At 37.1% G+C, this 17808-nt stretch overlaps 1 protein-coding gene and 1 long non-coding RNA gene across 20 annotated transcripts in view; one reads left to right on the forward strand and one right to left on the reverse strand.

The window, feature by feature from the left end:
• Nucleotides 1–1282: 1282 nt before the first annotated feature.
• The window catches only part of LOC148853789 (uncharacterized), a 47720-nt gene continuing 31194 nt past the window's right edge, over nt 1283–17808 (forward strand). For 14 of the 16 annotated variants that reach the window (XM_088982873.1, XM_088982859.1, XM_088982869.1 and 11 more), the window contains exons 1-10: nt 1301–1486; nt 12594–12995; nt 13184–13613; nt 14265–14470; nt 14574–14777; nt 14904–15038; nt 15529–15669; nt 15793–17193; nt 17286–17414; nt 17501–17725. In XM_088982873.1, coding sequence (XP_088838999.1) covers nt 1445–1486; nt 12594–12995; nt 13184–13613; nt 14265–14470; nt 14574–14777; nt 14904–15038; nt 15529–15669; nt 15793–17193; nt 17286–17414; nt 17501–17725 — 3315 coding nt within the window. In that variant the 5' untranslated portion in view covers nt 1301–1444. Of the gene's footprint in view, nt 1487–12593; nt 12996–13183; nt 13614–14264; nt 14471–14573; nt 14778–14903; nt 15039–15528; nt 15670–15792; nt 17194–17285; nt 17415–17500; nt 17726–17808 lie in introns of all 16 variants that reach the window. The other 2 variants (XM_088982870.1, XM_088982868.1) reach the window with 2 other exon arrangements.
• LOC148853790 (uncharacterized) overlaps nt 12326–17808 on the reverse strand; it is a 39003-nt gene continuing 33520 nt past the window's right edge. For all 4 annotated transcript variants that reach the window (XR_016112510.1, XR_016112508.1, XR_016112507.1 and 1 more), the window contains one exon: nt 12326–12862. This is a non-coding gene — a long non-coding RNA (uncharacterized LOC148853790). The remainder of the gene's footprint in view (nt 12863–17808) is intronic.

The following is a 17808-nucleotide window of genomic DNA, read 5'->3' on the forward strand; positions in this document are numbered from 1 at the left end:
CGTTCAGTATAGTCCACAGATTGAAAATCAAAACTTAACTGCAACTAATGAAAACAGAGTTTTGATTTGGTATGATCAAAGGGAGAAAAAGAAAAACTGGTCTAATCTGGAAGTTTGATGAATCATTCTTTAATTATACTAGTCGATCAGAAAATGAATAAAATTAAAGGAAATATGAGGAAACAAGTAAAACCCATTCATTCTAGATTCTCTTTATTGTTTCAAAACAAGGGGAAATCTTCAAAACTTTATTGGACCCATAACATCAACTTTGGTTGTGGTGCACCTGTTTAGTTTTAAATTAATGGAGGAAGTTCCTGGGTTCATGGGACCATTTATTCCTTGCAGTGGCCACAGTTGATATATGTTAAAAAATATTTTTAGCAGGCTGAGACTCTCGAAATGGACTGATATTAGATGCCTTTAGCATCCAATTCGTTGAATATCAATGTCATCACCAAGTCATTATTGTCATCCAAGAATATACATACACTTGGCCTGAATTCATTAGAAACTAACAAAACTTGAATCCTTTCAACATATTCCTGATTGTTTTTTTTTGACATTTTCCTCTTGATTTATTTCATTTATTTAAAGCTAATTCATATATCATACTTAACTATTAATACTTTCACAGTAATATAGAATGGGCATTAATATTAATAATTGGACACCAAAACAAATTAAATATAATCCTACCCAAGAAACTAGAAAGACAGATACACCCATGCATTGGAAAAAAAAAACCCTGAAATTTTCATATAAATATACCCACTTTTGAAAGATAAGCAAGTTTTACATCAGGAGACTAATCACTGAACAAATATCTATCAGAGAAAAAAAAAAACGCTACTGAAAAAATAATTAAGGTGTCTTTCGGTTCCTGGGCGTCTAGATATTCTAATAGCAGTCAAGGACGATGTTGTATTTTGCCAGGGGGAGATTGAATTGTCAACAATGTCCAAAGTAAAACTTCCATTTTTTTTTTATCCTGGAAAGGGCCCAACAAGCCAGAGCTTTAGATGGCCTCCTGACAAAAAGTTGTTCCATATGTAATTGTCAATAACCTTCTTTTACAGCCAAAGGGAAAACAAGAAGAAATTTTTTTCCCAATAATAATTGCTATGTCTATTTCTTCCTATTTGTAATTTGAAAATTCCAAGGAAATTTGTATCAAACCACAGGAGCAAATGATCCATGAATAGGATGACCATTGCTTATCTGGCCAATACTCAGAATGTTGGTTATATAACAAGTGGCATTTTGTCACTTCTGCCTACTTTAGAGTTCACCCCAGTATAGCTTCAAGGATTTTTCAGCACAACCAGGGATATGAAGAATCCTACACATTAAGCTTACTTCTGGAGTTCATCACTATCAAAGGAAAGTCGTTGAGAGTCCAGACCATCTCACCTTGATCTGAAGCAGTCCAACTGCATCAACAATGACAACCGAAGCTGAACTGTCAGAATCTAGCTCTGCAATGGTAAGCAATATCACTTGTTTACTTCTTTATTATATGACTCCCTTTTGATCTCGTGTTGTTTAATCACATACTGTCTATATTGCTTCAGAAGAATTATTCTTGGTTTAGAACTAAAGCCGTATATAGTTGATGATCTTACCCAATCTTAATCTTAAAGTTAGTTTCTGAAATACAAGAATCAACATATCCTAGTTGTATTGTTGAGAGATAACTTGCAAGTTTTGTCAAACAGAGCTTTAAATCTCTATAAATATGAAGATCGGGCTCCTGTCTTAATCTGGTTCTGAATTCCCAGAGCTCCACTGGCTTGTCGTGCTTTCATTTATACAACCATAAAAAGTTTGTTTTCCTTGGTCTTTCTATTTCTCCCTTTCAGATTAGAATGGGAACCAACAGGAATAAAAAGAGAGGAAGATCAAGAGAAAAATTATTTAAGAGTTTCTGGTTTCTTTTTGTTTGCATCTTATTACTTTTGAGAAAAGCAAAGCAAATGATATTTAGTTTACATGCATCTTACTCCGAAAGAGAACTTTTAATTCACTTTGTTTATTTGTTTATTGCTGATACTACAATTTTTTTTTTGATCCTCTAATTTATAAGCATAACTTGTAGTTTATCAGATTACTCTTTCTAAAAGGAAAAGGAAAATGAGGAAAATAGCAGGTGTCTGAACTTCTATGATGTGATCTGGATCTGATTATTTCATGCAAATTTATTAAGAAAAAGAGGAAAATAGCAGGCGTCTCTGTTTATCAGGTGGACATGATACCATTATCATGGTCCACTGAACACCTTATTGTCACGTAGTGCACATGCAAGAATGACCCACCCAGCATTTAACTGGTCCCACTTTTGGGATCTCTTGGTCTTAGCCTAGATACAAATCCAACTAAAATTCTGTAAGTGATCTTCTCCTGTAGACTTGTCTTCATGTGTATGTGTAATGGCATTATGGCAATATCTATGATGCCGAAAAGGTATGATACCTGTTGAATGGTTATCTGAAAAAGATTTTCAGCTATCATGCCTTTCAGGTATCATAATACGTCTCTTATTTATTTAGGGAAAGATCTTCAGAGTGTCATGCGGCCATTCTCCTTTACTTTTCTTTAGCTCAGTTTGTTTTCGGTGCAAATAAGAATCGGATGCAAATTTTGCACTTGGTTCACATAGATTAGTGATCATTTTCAGACATGGCCCAGAAATTCAGCGTCTGGTCCATCCTGTCCTATATATAATATGCATGGTTTTCAAAACCGGATCGGACCGGACTGTCGGACTGGAACAACCAGGAACCAGTTAGGTGATCGATTCTGTTTTTCATCAAAACTGGATTTTTGCTAAAAAATGTTGATTTGGTCAATAAATCACTGACCCAAGTGGTTGAACCATTCAAAGATTTTGACCACTTTTAATTTTAATTTTTTGTCAGAACGGGCCGATTATTCGGTTCAAACAATTGTACCATTCGACACGGGAACCGAACCCCTAACTGGTTTGTTATCCGGGTCAATTTTAAAAACCTTGATAATATGTTATATAATGTAGAATATAAATTTTATGGATATATCACATATGTTTAATATTTCAAAAATAAATACATTTTTTTTTATATCAGATACATTAAGATCAATAAAACAGAAAGAGGTACATAGATGAAGAAGGGAGCTAAACTCTCTTAGCTCTCCCAAACTGGATGGGGAATACAACAATGCCCAAAACAACCGGTTTTTTCACACCCCTTGTTTAGCCAAAGTTTCAGCGAAAGAGTTATCATCTCTTTTCACTCATTGAAAACTCACTTCTGTTCCTTGTAAAAGCTACAGAATTCTTCTTTTCTCATAAATATAGTCCTACCGTCCAGTCTCCTCTTCCTTTTGAATCCCTTTCAATTGACAGCTTATTGATATCCAGCCAACATTTCAGCCCTTAACAAGTCACCCACCCCAATTGGAGAGTAGAGAGCAATAACTTTCTCTTCATCATTCCTGAAAACACTGTCAGTCCCTGAAGGACCTGGATTTCCTTCATAAATAAATAAAACTCATAGGTCAGGAAACTGGGCTTGATCTATAACCCTTATAAGTGCTGAGCCCAGCCTGACCCGGCCCGTGATCACCCCTAGTTCATATTTGCAACCATTTGTTTCTATCAGATGCAAAAATTGTACTTTTTAGCTCATTTGTACTCATTAGCAATGCAAACTTTTTGTTTATCTCCTACCTTATATCTCATACAAGGTGGAATTATTTTTACTTCCTCTTTTACTCCTCAAAAACAAACTTCTTGTTGCCTTTTTCTTTTTTTTTTTCTTTCACATAAAGTTATAAACTGGGGATAACATCATTTACTTCTCATTTTACTCGCAACAGACAAAAACAGTCACCTGATGCGGAAGTAAACCAGAATTTATACTTGGCCCATTTGCACTCCAATGCATTGACACCACTGCAGAAGAAGCCTCTCATAAATGAGCTTTCCAAGGAGTAAAATTGGAAATAAATTGGTGTGATCCCTACTTTTTTTTTTATATGAAAAAGAATCGAGGAGATGGAAGCTTTTTTTGCTGGGGAGGAATAAAATAGAAAGTAAATTGATGTGATCTCCACTTTATGCGAATCTAAACTAGATAAAAAGTTTTCATGCAGTTCAAATTTGCTCTTCGAACAAAAAGAGCCTTTAGCACTTATGTATTGCACGTTACAGCCTTAGATTTTTATTATAAATAAGTTAATATTCCATTGATGTATATGCTCTAGGAGAACGATAACCTGTTCTCATAATACGTATGCACGTAGGTGAAACATTTTTTATTCAATGGGTCCCATAAAAAATGCCTCTTACACGCATGACTGGCCTAGATCACATTTCCTTTGTGCACTCGGGATTTCCTACTCACTTTTCCTATCCACTCTCTACCCACCGTGTATAGGACCATATCAAAGCAAAAAAAAAAAATGTTGAACGGATCATTTGGGCGGCCTAATAAGTAATATGCTCCTCCGCCTCCAGGGTCAAATACCATCCCTCTCTGAAATTCTGAATTGCCGACGTCTTCAGTTCCCTCGTCCATGTTAGCTGTGCTATCTGTAAAACATAGGACCATTTTCCCAAATCCCAATTAAGTGATTCTGATTGTCGAAGTCGATGTTTTCAATCCATTCCATTGTTGAATCTACCGATTGACTTATCAACCAGTCAGATTTGTAGGTTCATTACTTCATTTAGCCCCCAAACCGTTTACCTGCAAAAAAAGAGCATGGGCTTCAACAATGATCATTCAATTGAATTTTTGTGTTTTTAATCATTTTCATCCTCAACAATAACAATTCTCATTTGTCATAATTATTATAATATTAGAGACATGACCATTTTTTTTTGTATTTTATTTATTTTTATTATTTGATTTATGACATTATGGACGGACCCATTTGATCCTGATGGGAAAAGTGGTTGTTTTCTTAAAACAGTAATTAGAGTATATATGAACTCTTCTAGTTAAAATGCATGGCATCGGGACTGTTTTGCATGGTGGTGGAGGAGTGGAGCATTGGGCTGCAAATCTCCCAATGAATAGGAAGATTGAATGGTGAACTTGTGGAACCCTTGGAGCTTGCCACCTAAGCTGCTTAACTCAAATTACTTAGTTGTCTAGTTTTCTTTAATAGGTGATTCATCTAGAATCCATTTATAATGTGATGTATCAAATGATACAAAACTGTTTTTTTTTTTTTTTTGCTATGGAAGATATCAATGTGAGAATTGAAGCTGGGAAATAAATTTGCTGACCAGTTATTCTTCCTTACTGGTTGAATATTTCTTTCTAGTCCGAACTTATTCCATGGATCATGAATTTTAACTCATCATACCAAAAAGAACAAAAAAATAAAAAAAGAAACTCGCTGATTTCCTGATAAAAAAAAGCAACCACAATTGGAATTTATTGATCATATGTAATTTATAAAAATCTAAAATATGATTTATAGTGGAAAAGGATAAAAATAGTTAAGTCTAACAATAGTAAGGAAATCTAAGGGTCCGTTTGGTTCGTAGTCGGAATCGGAATCAAAACCCTCCAGAATCGGAATCGGAATGGTCCATTCCCATAATCTATTTGGTTCAGACAGGAATGAGAATGGAAATTAAAATCAGAAGGAATGGGATTTCATTCCCAAGGAAGGGGCAGGGAATGGCCATTCCCTCAAATGGGGGAATGCCATTCCAGCAGGAATGAGGATGGGATTCCGATTCCGCCGAACCAAACAGTTGGAATTGAAATAGTCTATTTTGATTCCGATTCCAAACCCCTATTCCTGCAAACAAAACGAACCCTAAGTATTTCTGGGGCCACCTTTTGGTTCTATGATAAAATCTTGGGCTGATAAACATGGGAAAGCAGGGTTGAGTCTAACATAAAAGCCACTTCATGCTAAAATGCGGGAGGTTAGGTCTATATCCAGTCCACCTCCTAAGACCCCCGTTAACAGAGAGTCCTTTTTTCCCCAAGGTACCCATTTCTTCAGATTGTAAATTGTTGTCCTCTAGCAAGACAGACCACAAGACGGATGAAAAAAAAATGTTTTATCATGATTATTAGGCCAAGTTTGGGAGTTATTATTTGAAAACAAGTCCTTACTGAATAAGTGTTCTGTCTAATAAGTGCTTAGGAGTGTTTGGTGAAAAAACACTTATTTTAAACTGTGGCAGTATAGGCATTTTCAAAATGATGTGGCAGGCCAAGATAGGTCAGAAAGGAAATAAGTACTTAAAAAAGCCCAAAATTTGAGCTTCTCAAATAAGTGCTTATTCTGAGAATAAACACTAATTTCCCAAACGCAAATTAGTGCTTATTGGTGTAGTCCCAGCCCAGAAATAAGTTCTTATTCGAATAAGCACTCCCAAACTTAGTCGTAGAAATATCATTAAAAAAATAAACCAGAAAAAGAACATATGTTCACTTGACATTATCTTGAAATCTTTTACTAGAATTGCATCAAATATATTCTCTTGTAAGCATCATTATCTTGAAATCTTTTGATGGAAAGCATATATTCATATCCCTAGCATTTCAATGTGCCCTCCACAATAATCTTGTTAATAACATATTAACATATACCAGTAAGAAGACCTTCAGTAGGTTTTATAGGCATAAAACCGGTAAGATTTTTAAATACTCTAATTCATGCCTTACCTTGGCACCCTCCTTTGAAAGTTTCTTCTGGTTCTCAAACTTGATCCCATGATAATCGGTGCTACTTTTATTCTTGTACATTGGCTTCATGCCTTCATGGTGTTTTTCCGACATCCATATGGACTTCTTTTATAATTACAAGAACCTCTCCCATACAATAGCTCAGTTCTAAAGCATTGTCTCTCATCCTTCTCAATCTTTAACTATGAACACCCTAATCTGAAGCAAATATATATGACATTTAACCATGACAAAGGTCCTGTGTACAATGAGAAGCTGTACAAAATGAAGGACCTCAAAAGAAGGCCATCCTCAAAAAAGTATAATCAGAAGTACTATCTCTAAAAACAGTATGTATAGACATCCAACTTCTCAAAACCAACTTCAGTAGCAGATTTTTTCTCAAAAATCCTATTGTTCCTTTCTGACCATACAGCCCACAGAACTGCCAGAGGAATGGAAGTCCAGCATAACTTTCCTTTCTTAGACAGCCCCTGGATATGCCACTCCTCTAACAGAGCTCTAACTGAGGCTGGCATGCACCGGCTTAGATTCAGGGATTTGAAGAAGTGTGACCAAACTACAGAACTAAACTTGCAATGAAGGAAGAGATGCCCAAAGGATTCTATTTGCGTCTTGCAAAAACAACACCAATCTGACAAATTAGGACAAAAGTAAATCTGACTTCTAAATTTGATAAGAAACTTGATTAAAGAAGTAAAAAGTGAGAAAGGAAGAAGAAAACAACAGAATAGAAGAAGGGGATGGAGAAGAAGAAGAGGAAGAAGAAGAGGGTTCGATAATCACCTCTCTCCCCTCACTAATCCTTTTATTAATCTTCACTAATGTGGTTAATTACAAATCAGCCCTTAAGTGGGGCATCCAGCTAAGCATAAACTTAAAATAACTTAAAAGAAGTTAACAGGCCCATTAGCATACAAAATAAATAACCTACTACTGAAACATAAAATAGACACTAGGGCCCATTCGGCCTAGTCTCTCTACACTCCCCCTCAAGCTGAGCATAGATGTCAATCATGCCCAGCTTGCTTATATGTGTGTCAGCTTCCCTTTTAGAACACCTTTGGTCAAGACATCAGCCAACTACTCTTTTGAAGAAATAAATGGCAAGTAAACCTCTCCTAAAGCAACTCTTTCCCGTATAAAATGTCTATCAACCTCTATGTGCTTAGTTCTGTCATGTTGAACAGGATAATGTGCAATGTTGATAGTAGTTTGGTTGTCATAGTAGAGCATCATTGTCTTTTCATAGTCAACACCCAATTCTTCCAGAAGTGATCTTAGCCACAATATCCGATACTCTATGTACCATTGCCATGTATTTTGCTTCAGCCGAGGATCTGTCTACTACAGACTGTTTCTTACTCCTCCATGAGACAATGTTCCTCGCCAATAAAGCACAATATCTTGAGGTGGATTTCCTATCATCAATACATCCAACCCAATCAGCATCAGTGTATGTTTCCAACTGTGTGTGTCCATGTTTGGCAAAAGGAATACCTTTCCCTGGAGTGCCTTTCAAATAATACAACTTTTTTTGCACAAACTAAATGTGTCTTTGGGAGAATGCATAAACTGACTAATAATACTCATTACATAGGAAATATCTGGCCGAGTCATGCAGAGATATAACAACTTCCCAAGCAGTCTTTGAAACACTCCCCTATTAGGCAACAATTCACCATCAGTGGCGAAGAGCTTATGATTGGGATCTATAGGGGTGGAAGCTGGTTTAGCACCAAGTTTACCAATCTCTGCAAGGAGGTAAAGAACATACTTGCATTGAGAAATGAAGATACCATTCTTGGATCTAGAAGCTTCAATTCCCAAGAAATATCTGAGATCCCCTAAATCCTTGATTCAAATTCAGAGTTAATAAATCTTTTGAGCTTAATCACTTCTTCGGTGTCATTACCCGTGACCACAATGTCATCAACATAAACAATTAGAAAAGTCACCAAAGAGTTACTTCTTTTTAGAAACAAAGTATGGTTAGATTGGGTTTGTGTGTAACCAAAGGATGCAAGAGCAGCTCAGAATATCTCAAACCAAGCTCGAGGAGACTGTTTGAGACCATAAATAGATTTCTGCAGCTTACACACCTTCCCTTGCATTTCCTTTCCATACACCTCTGGAGGTAAAGACATAGAGACCTCTTCATGGACTCCATTCAAAAAGGCATTTTTAACATCAAACTGGTGAAGGGACCAATCAAAAGTAGCAACTAGAGACAACAAAACTCGAACTGAAGTCATCTTGGCCATAGGAGCACAGGTCTCAAGGTAGTCAATATCATACATCTGAGTGTAGCCTTTAGCAACCAATCGAGCCTTAAACCTCTCAATAGTGTCATCACAATGGTACTTAATGGTGAACACCCATTTACAACCCACTAATTCCTTCCCTTTGGGCAAATCCATGATATCCCAGGTATGGTTCTTATGCAAAGCATCAAGTTCAGCCATCATAGCATCCCTCCATTCAGGTTTGGACAAAGCTTTTGGTACAGACTTGAGAATCACATGGGTAGAAACAGAGGCAACAAAAGAGTAATAGGTAGAGGATAGAAGTCTATGGGACAGGTGTTTGGAGATACAATGTGATGTGCACTTCCGCTTTCCTTTTCGAAGGATAATGAAGGCCAAGGTCTGGAAAGGTAGGTGGGTCAGAGGAGGGCTGACCTATTACCTTAGTAGTGATGGGAGGTGCAAGAGGCTCTGTGGAAGAAGTGGAAACAACTTGCCCATGCTTGAGTCTTTGCCGTTGGTACGACCTTTGGAGCACATGATGTGAAGGAAATGTAGGAGGATGAGCTGGAGGAGGAGGGCGAGCAGGAACATGTGGCGGAGACATAGTGGAAGGGGAGGCATCAGAAGAAGATGACTCAAAAGGAACTGGAAGAGGAACAGTTGGAGACATAGCAAATGGCTCCACAGGATGCTCCCCCTCAAGAGAAATACCAAAGAAAGGAATGGACTCTGTAAATGTGGCATCCCTAGAGACAAAGCGGGTGCCATGAACCGGATTAAAACAACAATGTCCCTTTTGTGTGGAGGCATATCCTAGAACGAGACACTTATGTGCCTTAGGCTCAAATTTGTGTCTCTGATGATTATGAACACTTAGTATGCCTTGGTTTCTTGCAGTATTCACATATCACTTCTTCCCGGTTGGACCTTTCAGCTTTATTCCAGCATGTGCAAAATGTTCTATAGGTGGACTATGTAACTGCACCTGTCGCCTACTCTCTTCACTACTTACCATAGCATATGCCTGAGCAAGAGTGACCTCATCCTTCGCCAGAATATTCTGTCTAGTAATGTTAAACTTAGGGTTGAGTCCTGTAAGAAATTTAAACACCCTGTTTCGTTCCACCAATTTCCTAAGTCTCTACATCATTAGTACTCTCCCAAACAACTGTCTCCATAACATCAATTTCCTGCCATAGTGATTTCAGCATGGAATAGTAGATCACTACACTCTTCCCCTTGTCTCAGATTTTTCACATCACTTTTTAGCTTATAGACTCTTGCCACATTCAACTTTTGTGAATATGTTTCCGTAACACTGCCCAAAATTTCCTTAAGTGGGGTGTCCAGCTAAGCATAAACTTAAAATAACTTAAAAGAAGTTAACATGCCCATTAGCATACTAAAACATAAAATAGACACTAGGGCCCATTTGGCCCAATCTCTCTACAAAGACCTTTTTTCAGCAGCATTTCTTTGGGCAAACACCTCTCCAGAGCTGCCACCCATAAAAAAAGACTTTTGGAGAAGCCAAATTCCCCCAAATGGCTTGACTGGGAAAAGGGACTTCAGACCTTCCCACAAGAAAACTGTAGAAGGATTTGGCTGTGAAATCTCCAGATTTTGACCACTCCAATAGGTGTTGCCACTATTTCATTAAACATCAAAAAGGCTCTCTGATCCTTTCACTTGATGCACATTACATAAGGTCAACATTTTTTCTCTTTTCTTTATTTCATCCTTTTAAGTTCATTTGCATTTATATCTTGAGTCCAATTTAAGTTGAAGCATGTCATACCTTAGTCTTGCTTGTTTTCTATTGGGTTTTCCCTCTTCATGAGGATGAGTTGGTTATTCTTAGCCTCATAGCCTCATGGAATGGCAGCCTTGTGACCTCACAGGATTGTGACCTCCATCCCTGCAAATCCGCAGCCTCACTAAGCTCCCATGGCTAGGTGACCCTCTGTGGCTCCTCAGATGACAGTCTTTCCAACTCCACCTTGTCACCCCTTGGACCTTGGCCTCATGCAGCATCCGGTCTTACGATTTTCCCCTTTGTCTTCGGAAGCCGGCCTCACCCTCTTGACATTGTTTTCTTCATTGGGCCTCATGGATGGTGGCTCCTCGACCTCGTGCCTCTTGGTATTCTGCAAGTCCACGATCCTTGGTATTTCAAGGACCCTGTGACTCTGTGACCAGATGATTAATTATTCTGAGCATCTTCAATGATTGAAGCATTGGAAGATCGACCATCACTCTCATCTATTTATTTGTGTTGTTTCATTCATTTAGAGTAGTAAGCAAGTTTGTATCAGCCACTTGTAAGCAGTGTGATGAGTGAACACCAAGGCCATCCTCTGCAAAAGAGGAGAAGAGTTCATCCTCTTGATATGTTATTCTCTAATAGAGACCAAAGAGGTTGTAATCCCACTATTGTAAGAGATAGTGGAAGTTTCCTAGACTAGTGTCCTTTGGTTTTTCCCTTCAAGTTTTTTAGAAGGGCTTTCAACATTAAAGTGTGTTTGTTTCCTGTTCTTATTATTTTTATTTGTCATTTCCATCTCATCTATTCATTGTTTGCTTTCGAAATCACTCACCTCCTTCACAACATTTTCTTAGCTTCCTTTTTAACATTTCTTATATCTTTCTAAGCCTGTTGTTTATCATCCTTGGGAAGCCTTGTACTAAACCTGTTATTTATAGGATTTTGAACTTTGTCACTCCATTACCAAGCACATTTAAATGATTGCCTTCTATAGTTTCTTTAATGACCTCTTTTTCTTATCTTGCATATATACCTATCATCTCATGTTATATAGAATTGATTTATTCCTCCCAAGTATATTCCTTTACTTATCAATTTGTCTTATAGCATTGAAGTTTTCTCCTTTCAGATTGTACCATCCAATTTTTGCACTTATCTCTTTCCCCTCTTAATGCAAGCACCAAAACCACTAAAAGTCCTTGTGACATGTACCTCACCATTACCATGTAGGGATGTGTCTGTTCAGAGAAGGCCAACCAACCTAATAATCTTCAATGTGGCAACATGGCTGGGGGGTCCAAAAGTACCCAGCATGTTATAATATCTGGTCTAAATTCATGGGAACATGTTTCATCCCAAAAGCCCTTTTTCCTGTGCTCAAAATTAACCTTCCTTTATGGGCACTGATTAAATTCAAACAAAAAAATGAAAAATTGGATAGCTAACACACTAGAGAGACACTCAAATACAAGGTGAGTAAGGGATCATAGCTGATAGAAAGTCTGGATTGACCATGCTATTCTACTCCTATTATTTATTTATTTATTTATTTATGTGTGTAGGTGTGTGCATGCATTTATGGATGTACAGTTAGCTTTTGTCAGGATGAGAAATTTTAAGTCAAAATAATTGATTAAATATTTATCACTAAAATTTGAGTATGTGAGAGTCCAAGAAATCAGGAGTAGCTGTAACCTTAACAATTTATATGCTACAAACCAGAAATTATGGAAGTTGTGGTTTGTCCAGAACATAGTAAAAAGTTACTTGATACTTCAGTCTTTTGTTTATAACTTGTGCAATATTAAATGGTGTTTATCCAAAGGTCAGGTTTCTAATTTCCTTAATCTTGTATCTGTACTTAAATCTTCTTTGTTGCAGAAAATAGAAGGGGAAACCAAAGAGCTGAAAAGTGGCCATCTTGAAACAACTGTACATGAATCTTCCTTAGGAAAACTGCAGAAAGTTGAAGGTGGTCTTGTCACACTATCTGAGATTGCTGGAAACTCCACAACCATGGAAGACTCGGAAGCAGCTCCGAATGATAAGAATGAACTTATGAGTCCCAGTATTGAAGGCAATTTTGGTCTTCCTGAGGGTGAAAGTTTTTTGGTATCACCCTCACTTCCCAAGGTTGCTTCAAAAGAAACCTGCAGAGCATCTGACATTGGTGAGACTGATGAAGAACTGATAGGAAAGGAAGGGTTGGAGAATGGAATACAACTGCAGAAAGATCAAAGTGTTGCTGAGGAAGATAAGCATGACATTCCAGAATTAGAAAAGGTTGATCTTGTCTCAGTAGAATTAAATAAGAACTTAATTTTTTTTTACATATTTCTTACTTTCCTTTGTCCTTTCCATCACTGAATACGATAGTTATTGTCTTTTGTTCTCTTTCTCTCTCTCTCTCTCTCTCTCTCTCCCCCCTTTGGTGTGCTTTAGCTTCTACTGATATAGAATCAGTGGTGCAGAATCTGGAGTCAGTTGATCCAACTGGGAAGACTGGATGCCCAGAAATAGAGAGAAGAAGAGAGAATGTGGATAATTCATCTATTACACATCTATTGATTAAAGAAAACGCAGAATCAAGTCATGAAGTCCCCAATCTTGATTCAGGGAAACAAGTTTGTCAAGAAAATGTAGCTCCTCCAGAAAAGCACATTGAAGCACAGAGGAAAAGCATGAAGGAAACAATTTCAGAACAGGAGGAAATTGCAGACAGGATGCTGGCAGTGGGTTTGAACTTACAAACAAGTGGATTGGAAGTTCAAGAACATGAAAAATCTGGTGCATTGCACATTGAGGAGAAACTGGAGGTCAAGGATACCAGTGATAACATGGAAGTAGAGATGGCAAAGCAAGGAACTTCTGGGATAGGCTTGCATAAAATTGAAACAGAATGTGAGTGGCTTGAAAAATTTTCCAATGCTCTTTATTATAAATCTCACTTTAGTAGTAACAAAAACAAAATTATTCAAGTGAACTGCATTCAAAGGTGGCATCTAGTATTAATATGATAATGCCATATGAAAACTAACACATAACGGTATGCTGCATGGAAAGGATACTGATTAAGCACTATATTTGTGAAAGAGTGTAAGAGTTCTACATGAAAATTATCCTCACAAGTGGGGATTTCTGGAATATGGTGCATTGGCCAGGTGGATCAGGACCATAATACATCGGGTCCCTAATTGAAAGTTTCCTCTTCAATGGTCAAATTGATCTGATGTTCAAAACTATGAAATCTAGCCCACAATCAATTAGATTATTTAAGGAAGAAATCTGTAGATAGATAATCATGATCATCTCACCCTATTTGACCTGATGAATTATGATTTAGATGTTGGTTCTTGATCACCACTAACATATATATCATGCCCTAACATTCCATAAAATGTATTACTTATGATACTTGGATAATAGAAACTAAATTGATAATACACATAAAAATGAATTTTATCAATGTGGAAAGAAGGAAATAGAAAAAAAAAAATTGAGATAAGAAACCCTCCATCCAGGTTTATGACTGTCTTGAAACATTTGGTTCAGGCAAGATAATTGAGAAGAGAATTGAGGTGGATGGTTCCACTACAAAGCAAGGTACTATATTTGTTAGAAACGAAACAGTTGACTATTATGGCCAAGAATACGAAGACAACAGTCTGGCGAAATCACACCGTGATATGAATGGTGCAGATCAGAATTACAAAACAGATGATGCTGAGACTATTGAGCATGCAGTCATAAATGGAGAGGTCGGATCAGGATATCAGAACTGAGTAATTCTATTTTTTATTCCTTTTCTTTTTCTTCTGGACTCGTACATAATCTTGAACTATTTCTTCAAATTTCATACAGGTGCCTGAGCAACCTAGGAAAGTTGGTCCAGATGGCACCGAGCAACAGGTCATAAATGAAGAACCTAGGAAAGTTGGTCCAGATGGCACCGAGCAACAGGTCATAAATGAAGAAGGCACTTTTAAGGACCTCTTGATGGAATTTACCAGGGAAGAAACAGTTACAGAGAGCTCTACAGAAGACAAAAAGGAGCCCAGTGAAGAGGTCACTTGAGTATAAAATTTAAAATTTAATATGACCTTTTCTTTCTTAATTAATCTCGCTAAGTTGTAAACTGAAAGTCTATTTTCTACTTCTTTGAGTTTATTTTCTTCTACTGTTTTTTGTTAGGTTGAAGTTGCATTTGTTAAGCAGGTAAATGAGGGACCTGGAACAACTAATGGTGGTAAGAACACAAAGGAAGCGATAATGGAGGAGAATAACACTGTTAAGGACCATTCTGCTGCCCTTGTAAAGGGGGGCAAGGTAAGCTTGAATATGATATTTGAAGTTAATTGCTAACTTTTCTCTAAATTATGTTCTTCATTAAAGTAGAAATCACTGTGTGTAAATCAGGATGAATTCCTAGTGATGAGAAAGAAGAAGAAGAAAAAGAGTTTCAGCAGTAGAAAAGAAAAGAGAGGAAAGAAAGAGTGGGATGATAACCAGAATTGAATTAGTTCTGGCCGCCAACCCCTCATTATATTTTATACTTAAAAGAATGAGAGATTACAAGAATACCCTTAGTAGGGCGGCTACTAAAGTAGCTGAACAGTCACAACTTAAAACACATAAGCTAATGGGCCTAAAGCCCAACAACTTCCTAACTTAACAACTTAAAATAAGAACAAAACAACTGGGCCCAATAACTAGAAATCGGCCCAACTCAACAATTAAAATTAATCATAACATTCAATTTGCATCTCTCTTTTGCTCTTATTCATCTTCACTTATTCAAGCTTCATCTATTATGCAGATGTCTGGGGAACTTGGCATGGATAGTTTGGGAAAGCACTATGAGGAGCAGATTGCAGAGGAAGATGGCACTGTTGAGGACACTTCCAAGGTATCTACTGAAGAAGCAGTTAGAGAAAGTTCTTGGGAAGATGAAATGGAGGTAAGCAAACTAAATGCAGAGGTCAGATTGAAAATAAAATTGAAGCTTAATCTATGACTTCATTCTTCCATAGTTCCATTTAGTTTCTGTTTTAACTTCCACTTGACATTATCTGGTTAATAGGTTAAAGACTATGGTTTAGAACCCACAGAACAGAACTTTGAAGCAACAGGTTGCATAAAGGAGACAGAAATGATGACTTCAAAAAATGAAGGGAACCCAAATAAGAAGCCTAATACTTCTTGTGTTACAGAAATGGAAACACTAAAGAAAGAAAAAAATAGCAACCATGTGGGGTCTGAAGAGCCACTTAAGGAGGAATTACAGAATGCAGAAAACCCTGAAGAAAAGTTGGAAGGTGCTTGCAATCTTGCTCCAAGTGAGAAGATTCTAGTTACAGATGAGATGAATTCAACTAGCTCAGAAAGTCCACGAGTCAATTATGTGAAAATTAAGGAAACCTCCAACATAGGTGAAAATGTGTGTGAGGAGATTTGTGGAGCAGAACTAAATAAAAGTGAAGGTGAACAGAATAGAATTAAGTGTGAAATACCAGTGGGAGCAACTGATACAGTTTCAGGACTTGAAGATCTGGGTACCAAAACAACTAGTGAAGAAGAAATAACTTATGGTAAAGCTCCCATAGATGACAAAGTAGAAGAAAATGATCATGGACCTTCAACACTGGCATCACAAGAACAGGAACTGAAATCAATTAAAAGCAAGGATACAGAAGATGAGATTTCAACAATAATTGAAGCTCAAGGTGAGAACCTGGAAACCCCTTTAAATGCAAGCATGGAAGAAGCCAAGATGTCAGAGGACATTCCTGAAATGCAATCTGAAAATGTTGGGAAGGAGAGTCCAAAGGAAGACCTCCAAGAAGATGATGAAAATTATATCATTGAATTGAAAGATGAAACAACCATAGAGAGGGAAAGAACCACTGAATGTACAAAGACAACTGAGAATATCAAACCAGAAATTTTGAAAAATGAGGAAATTTTGGAGGCAAACTCGCAGGACAAATTAGATGATGAGGAGCCATTTGTTGAATTGTCCACAGATCATCAAAAACCTGGTGTATGTGCAAACATTGGAAAGGATGTATTAAACATGGAACAAGAGAAGGCAACTATTAAAGAACTTGATGAAAGCATCCATGAAGAAGGAAAAGAAGGTGATGAGGTTGACAATGTCTCAGCTACATTGGAGCAGAATCCTGGAAATATTGATCCGATAGAGAAGCTTGAAGGAGCCTCCAAATCAGTGACCAAAGATCAAAGACATGTCACAGTCCTAGAAACCAAAGAGACCAAAATTCTGGAAGATAATATGACTGACAAGGACCTTAATACTGCACCTATTGAAGATCAAGCATTTACTCAAAGCTTTCAAGAAGATGAAAAAGAAAGCATGAATCTTGAGGACAAAAGGCCCAAATTAGAGACAGAAGATCACAATGAGAAAACAAAGAATGCAAAGGAGACCATCAAGAACATTCTTTCAAATAAAGATGAAGAGGTCAGAAGGACAAACTTCTAAGGTTTTAATTTTTACCTTTTTCAATACTTTGTTTGTTTTGTTTGTTATATTGAAAATTGTCTGTTATACAGGTTAGTCAAGGAGAACACAGAACTGATGCATGTGAAAGTATTGAAAAACATATTAAAGAGGAAGAAGATGCTACCAAGGAAATCAACTCAAGATCACATGGAAATGAAATAGTTGAAGCCAGCTCAAATGTAAATACTGCAGCACAAGCTCTCATGTTTCCCCTCCTTCTTTCCTATTCCTTTTTTTTATCACTGATCTCTAACATGTTAAATAGGTGATGGACTTTGATCTTGCATTGACTAAGCTCATAATCAAAGAATCTGATGCAGTTACTGATGACAGCATAGATGCAATGACCTTAAATGGCAAAGTACTGAACAAGAACCTTTCACCTCTAATAGAACCATCAAAAGAAGAAACAGGAGAAACAGAAAGTAGTGAGAAGCAAATGAACATCCCTTTTTTGGTATCTGAGGTGTCTGAAGACATAATTAGAGAGGTTTCATGAGAATAAGAATTCAATAATTCCCACTTCGTTCTTTCTTTTCCCATTTTCCTTTCCTTTTTTGGCTTTGAGCTTAA

Source organism: Nelumbo lutea, chromosome 4 (assembly GCF_056320005.1).
Source record: "Nelumbo lutea isolate HS-2025 chromosome 4, American lotus-T2T, whole genome shotgun sequence".
In the NCBI taxonomy this organism is placed as follows: domain Eukaryota; kingdom Viridiplantae; phylum Streptophyta; class Magnoliopsida; order Proteales; family Nelumbonaceae; genus Nelumbo; species Nelumbo lutea.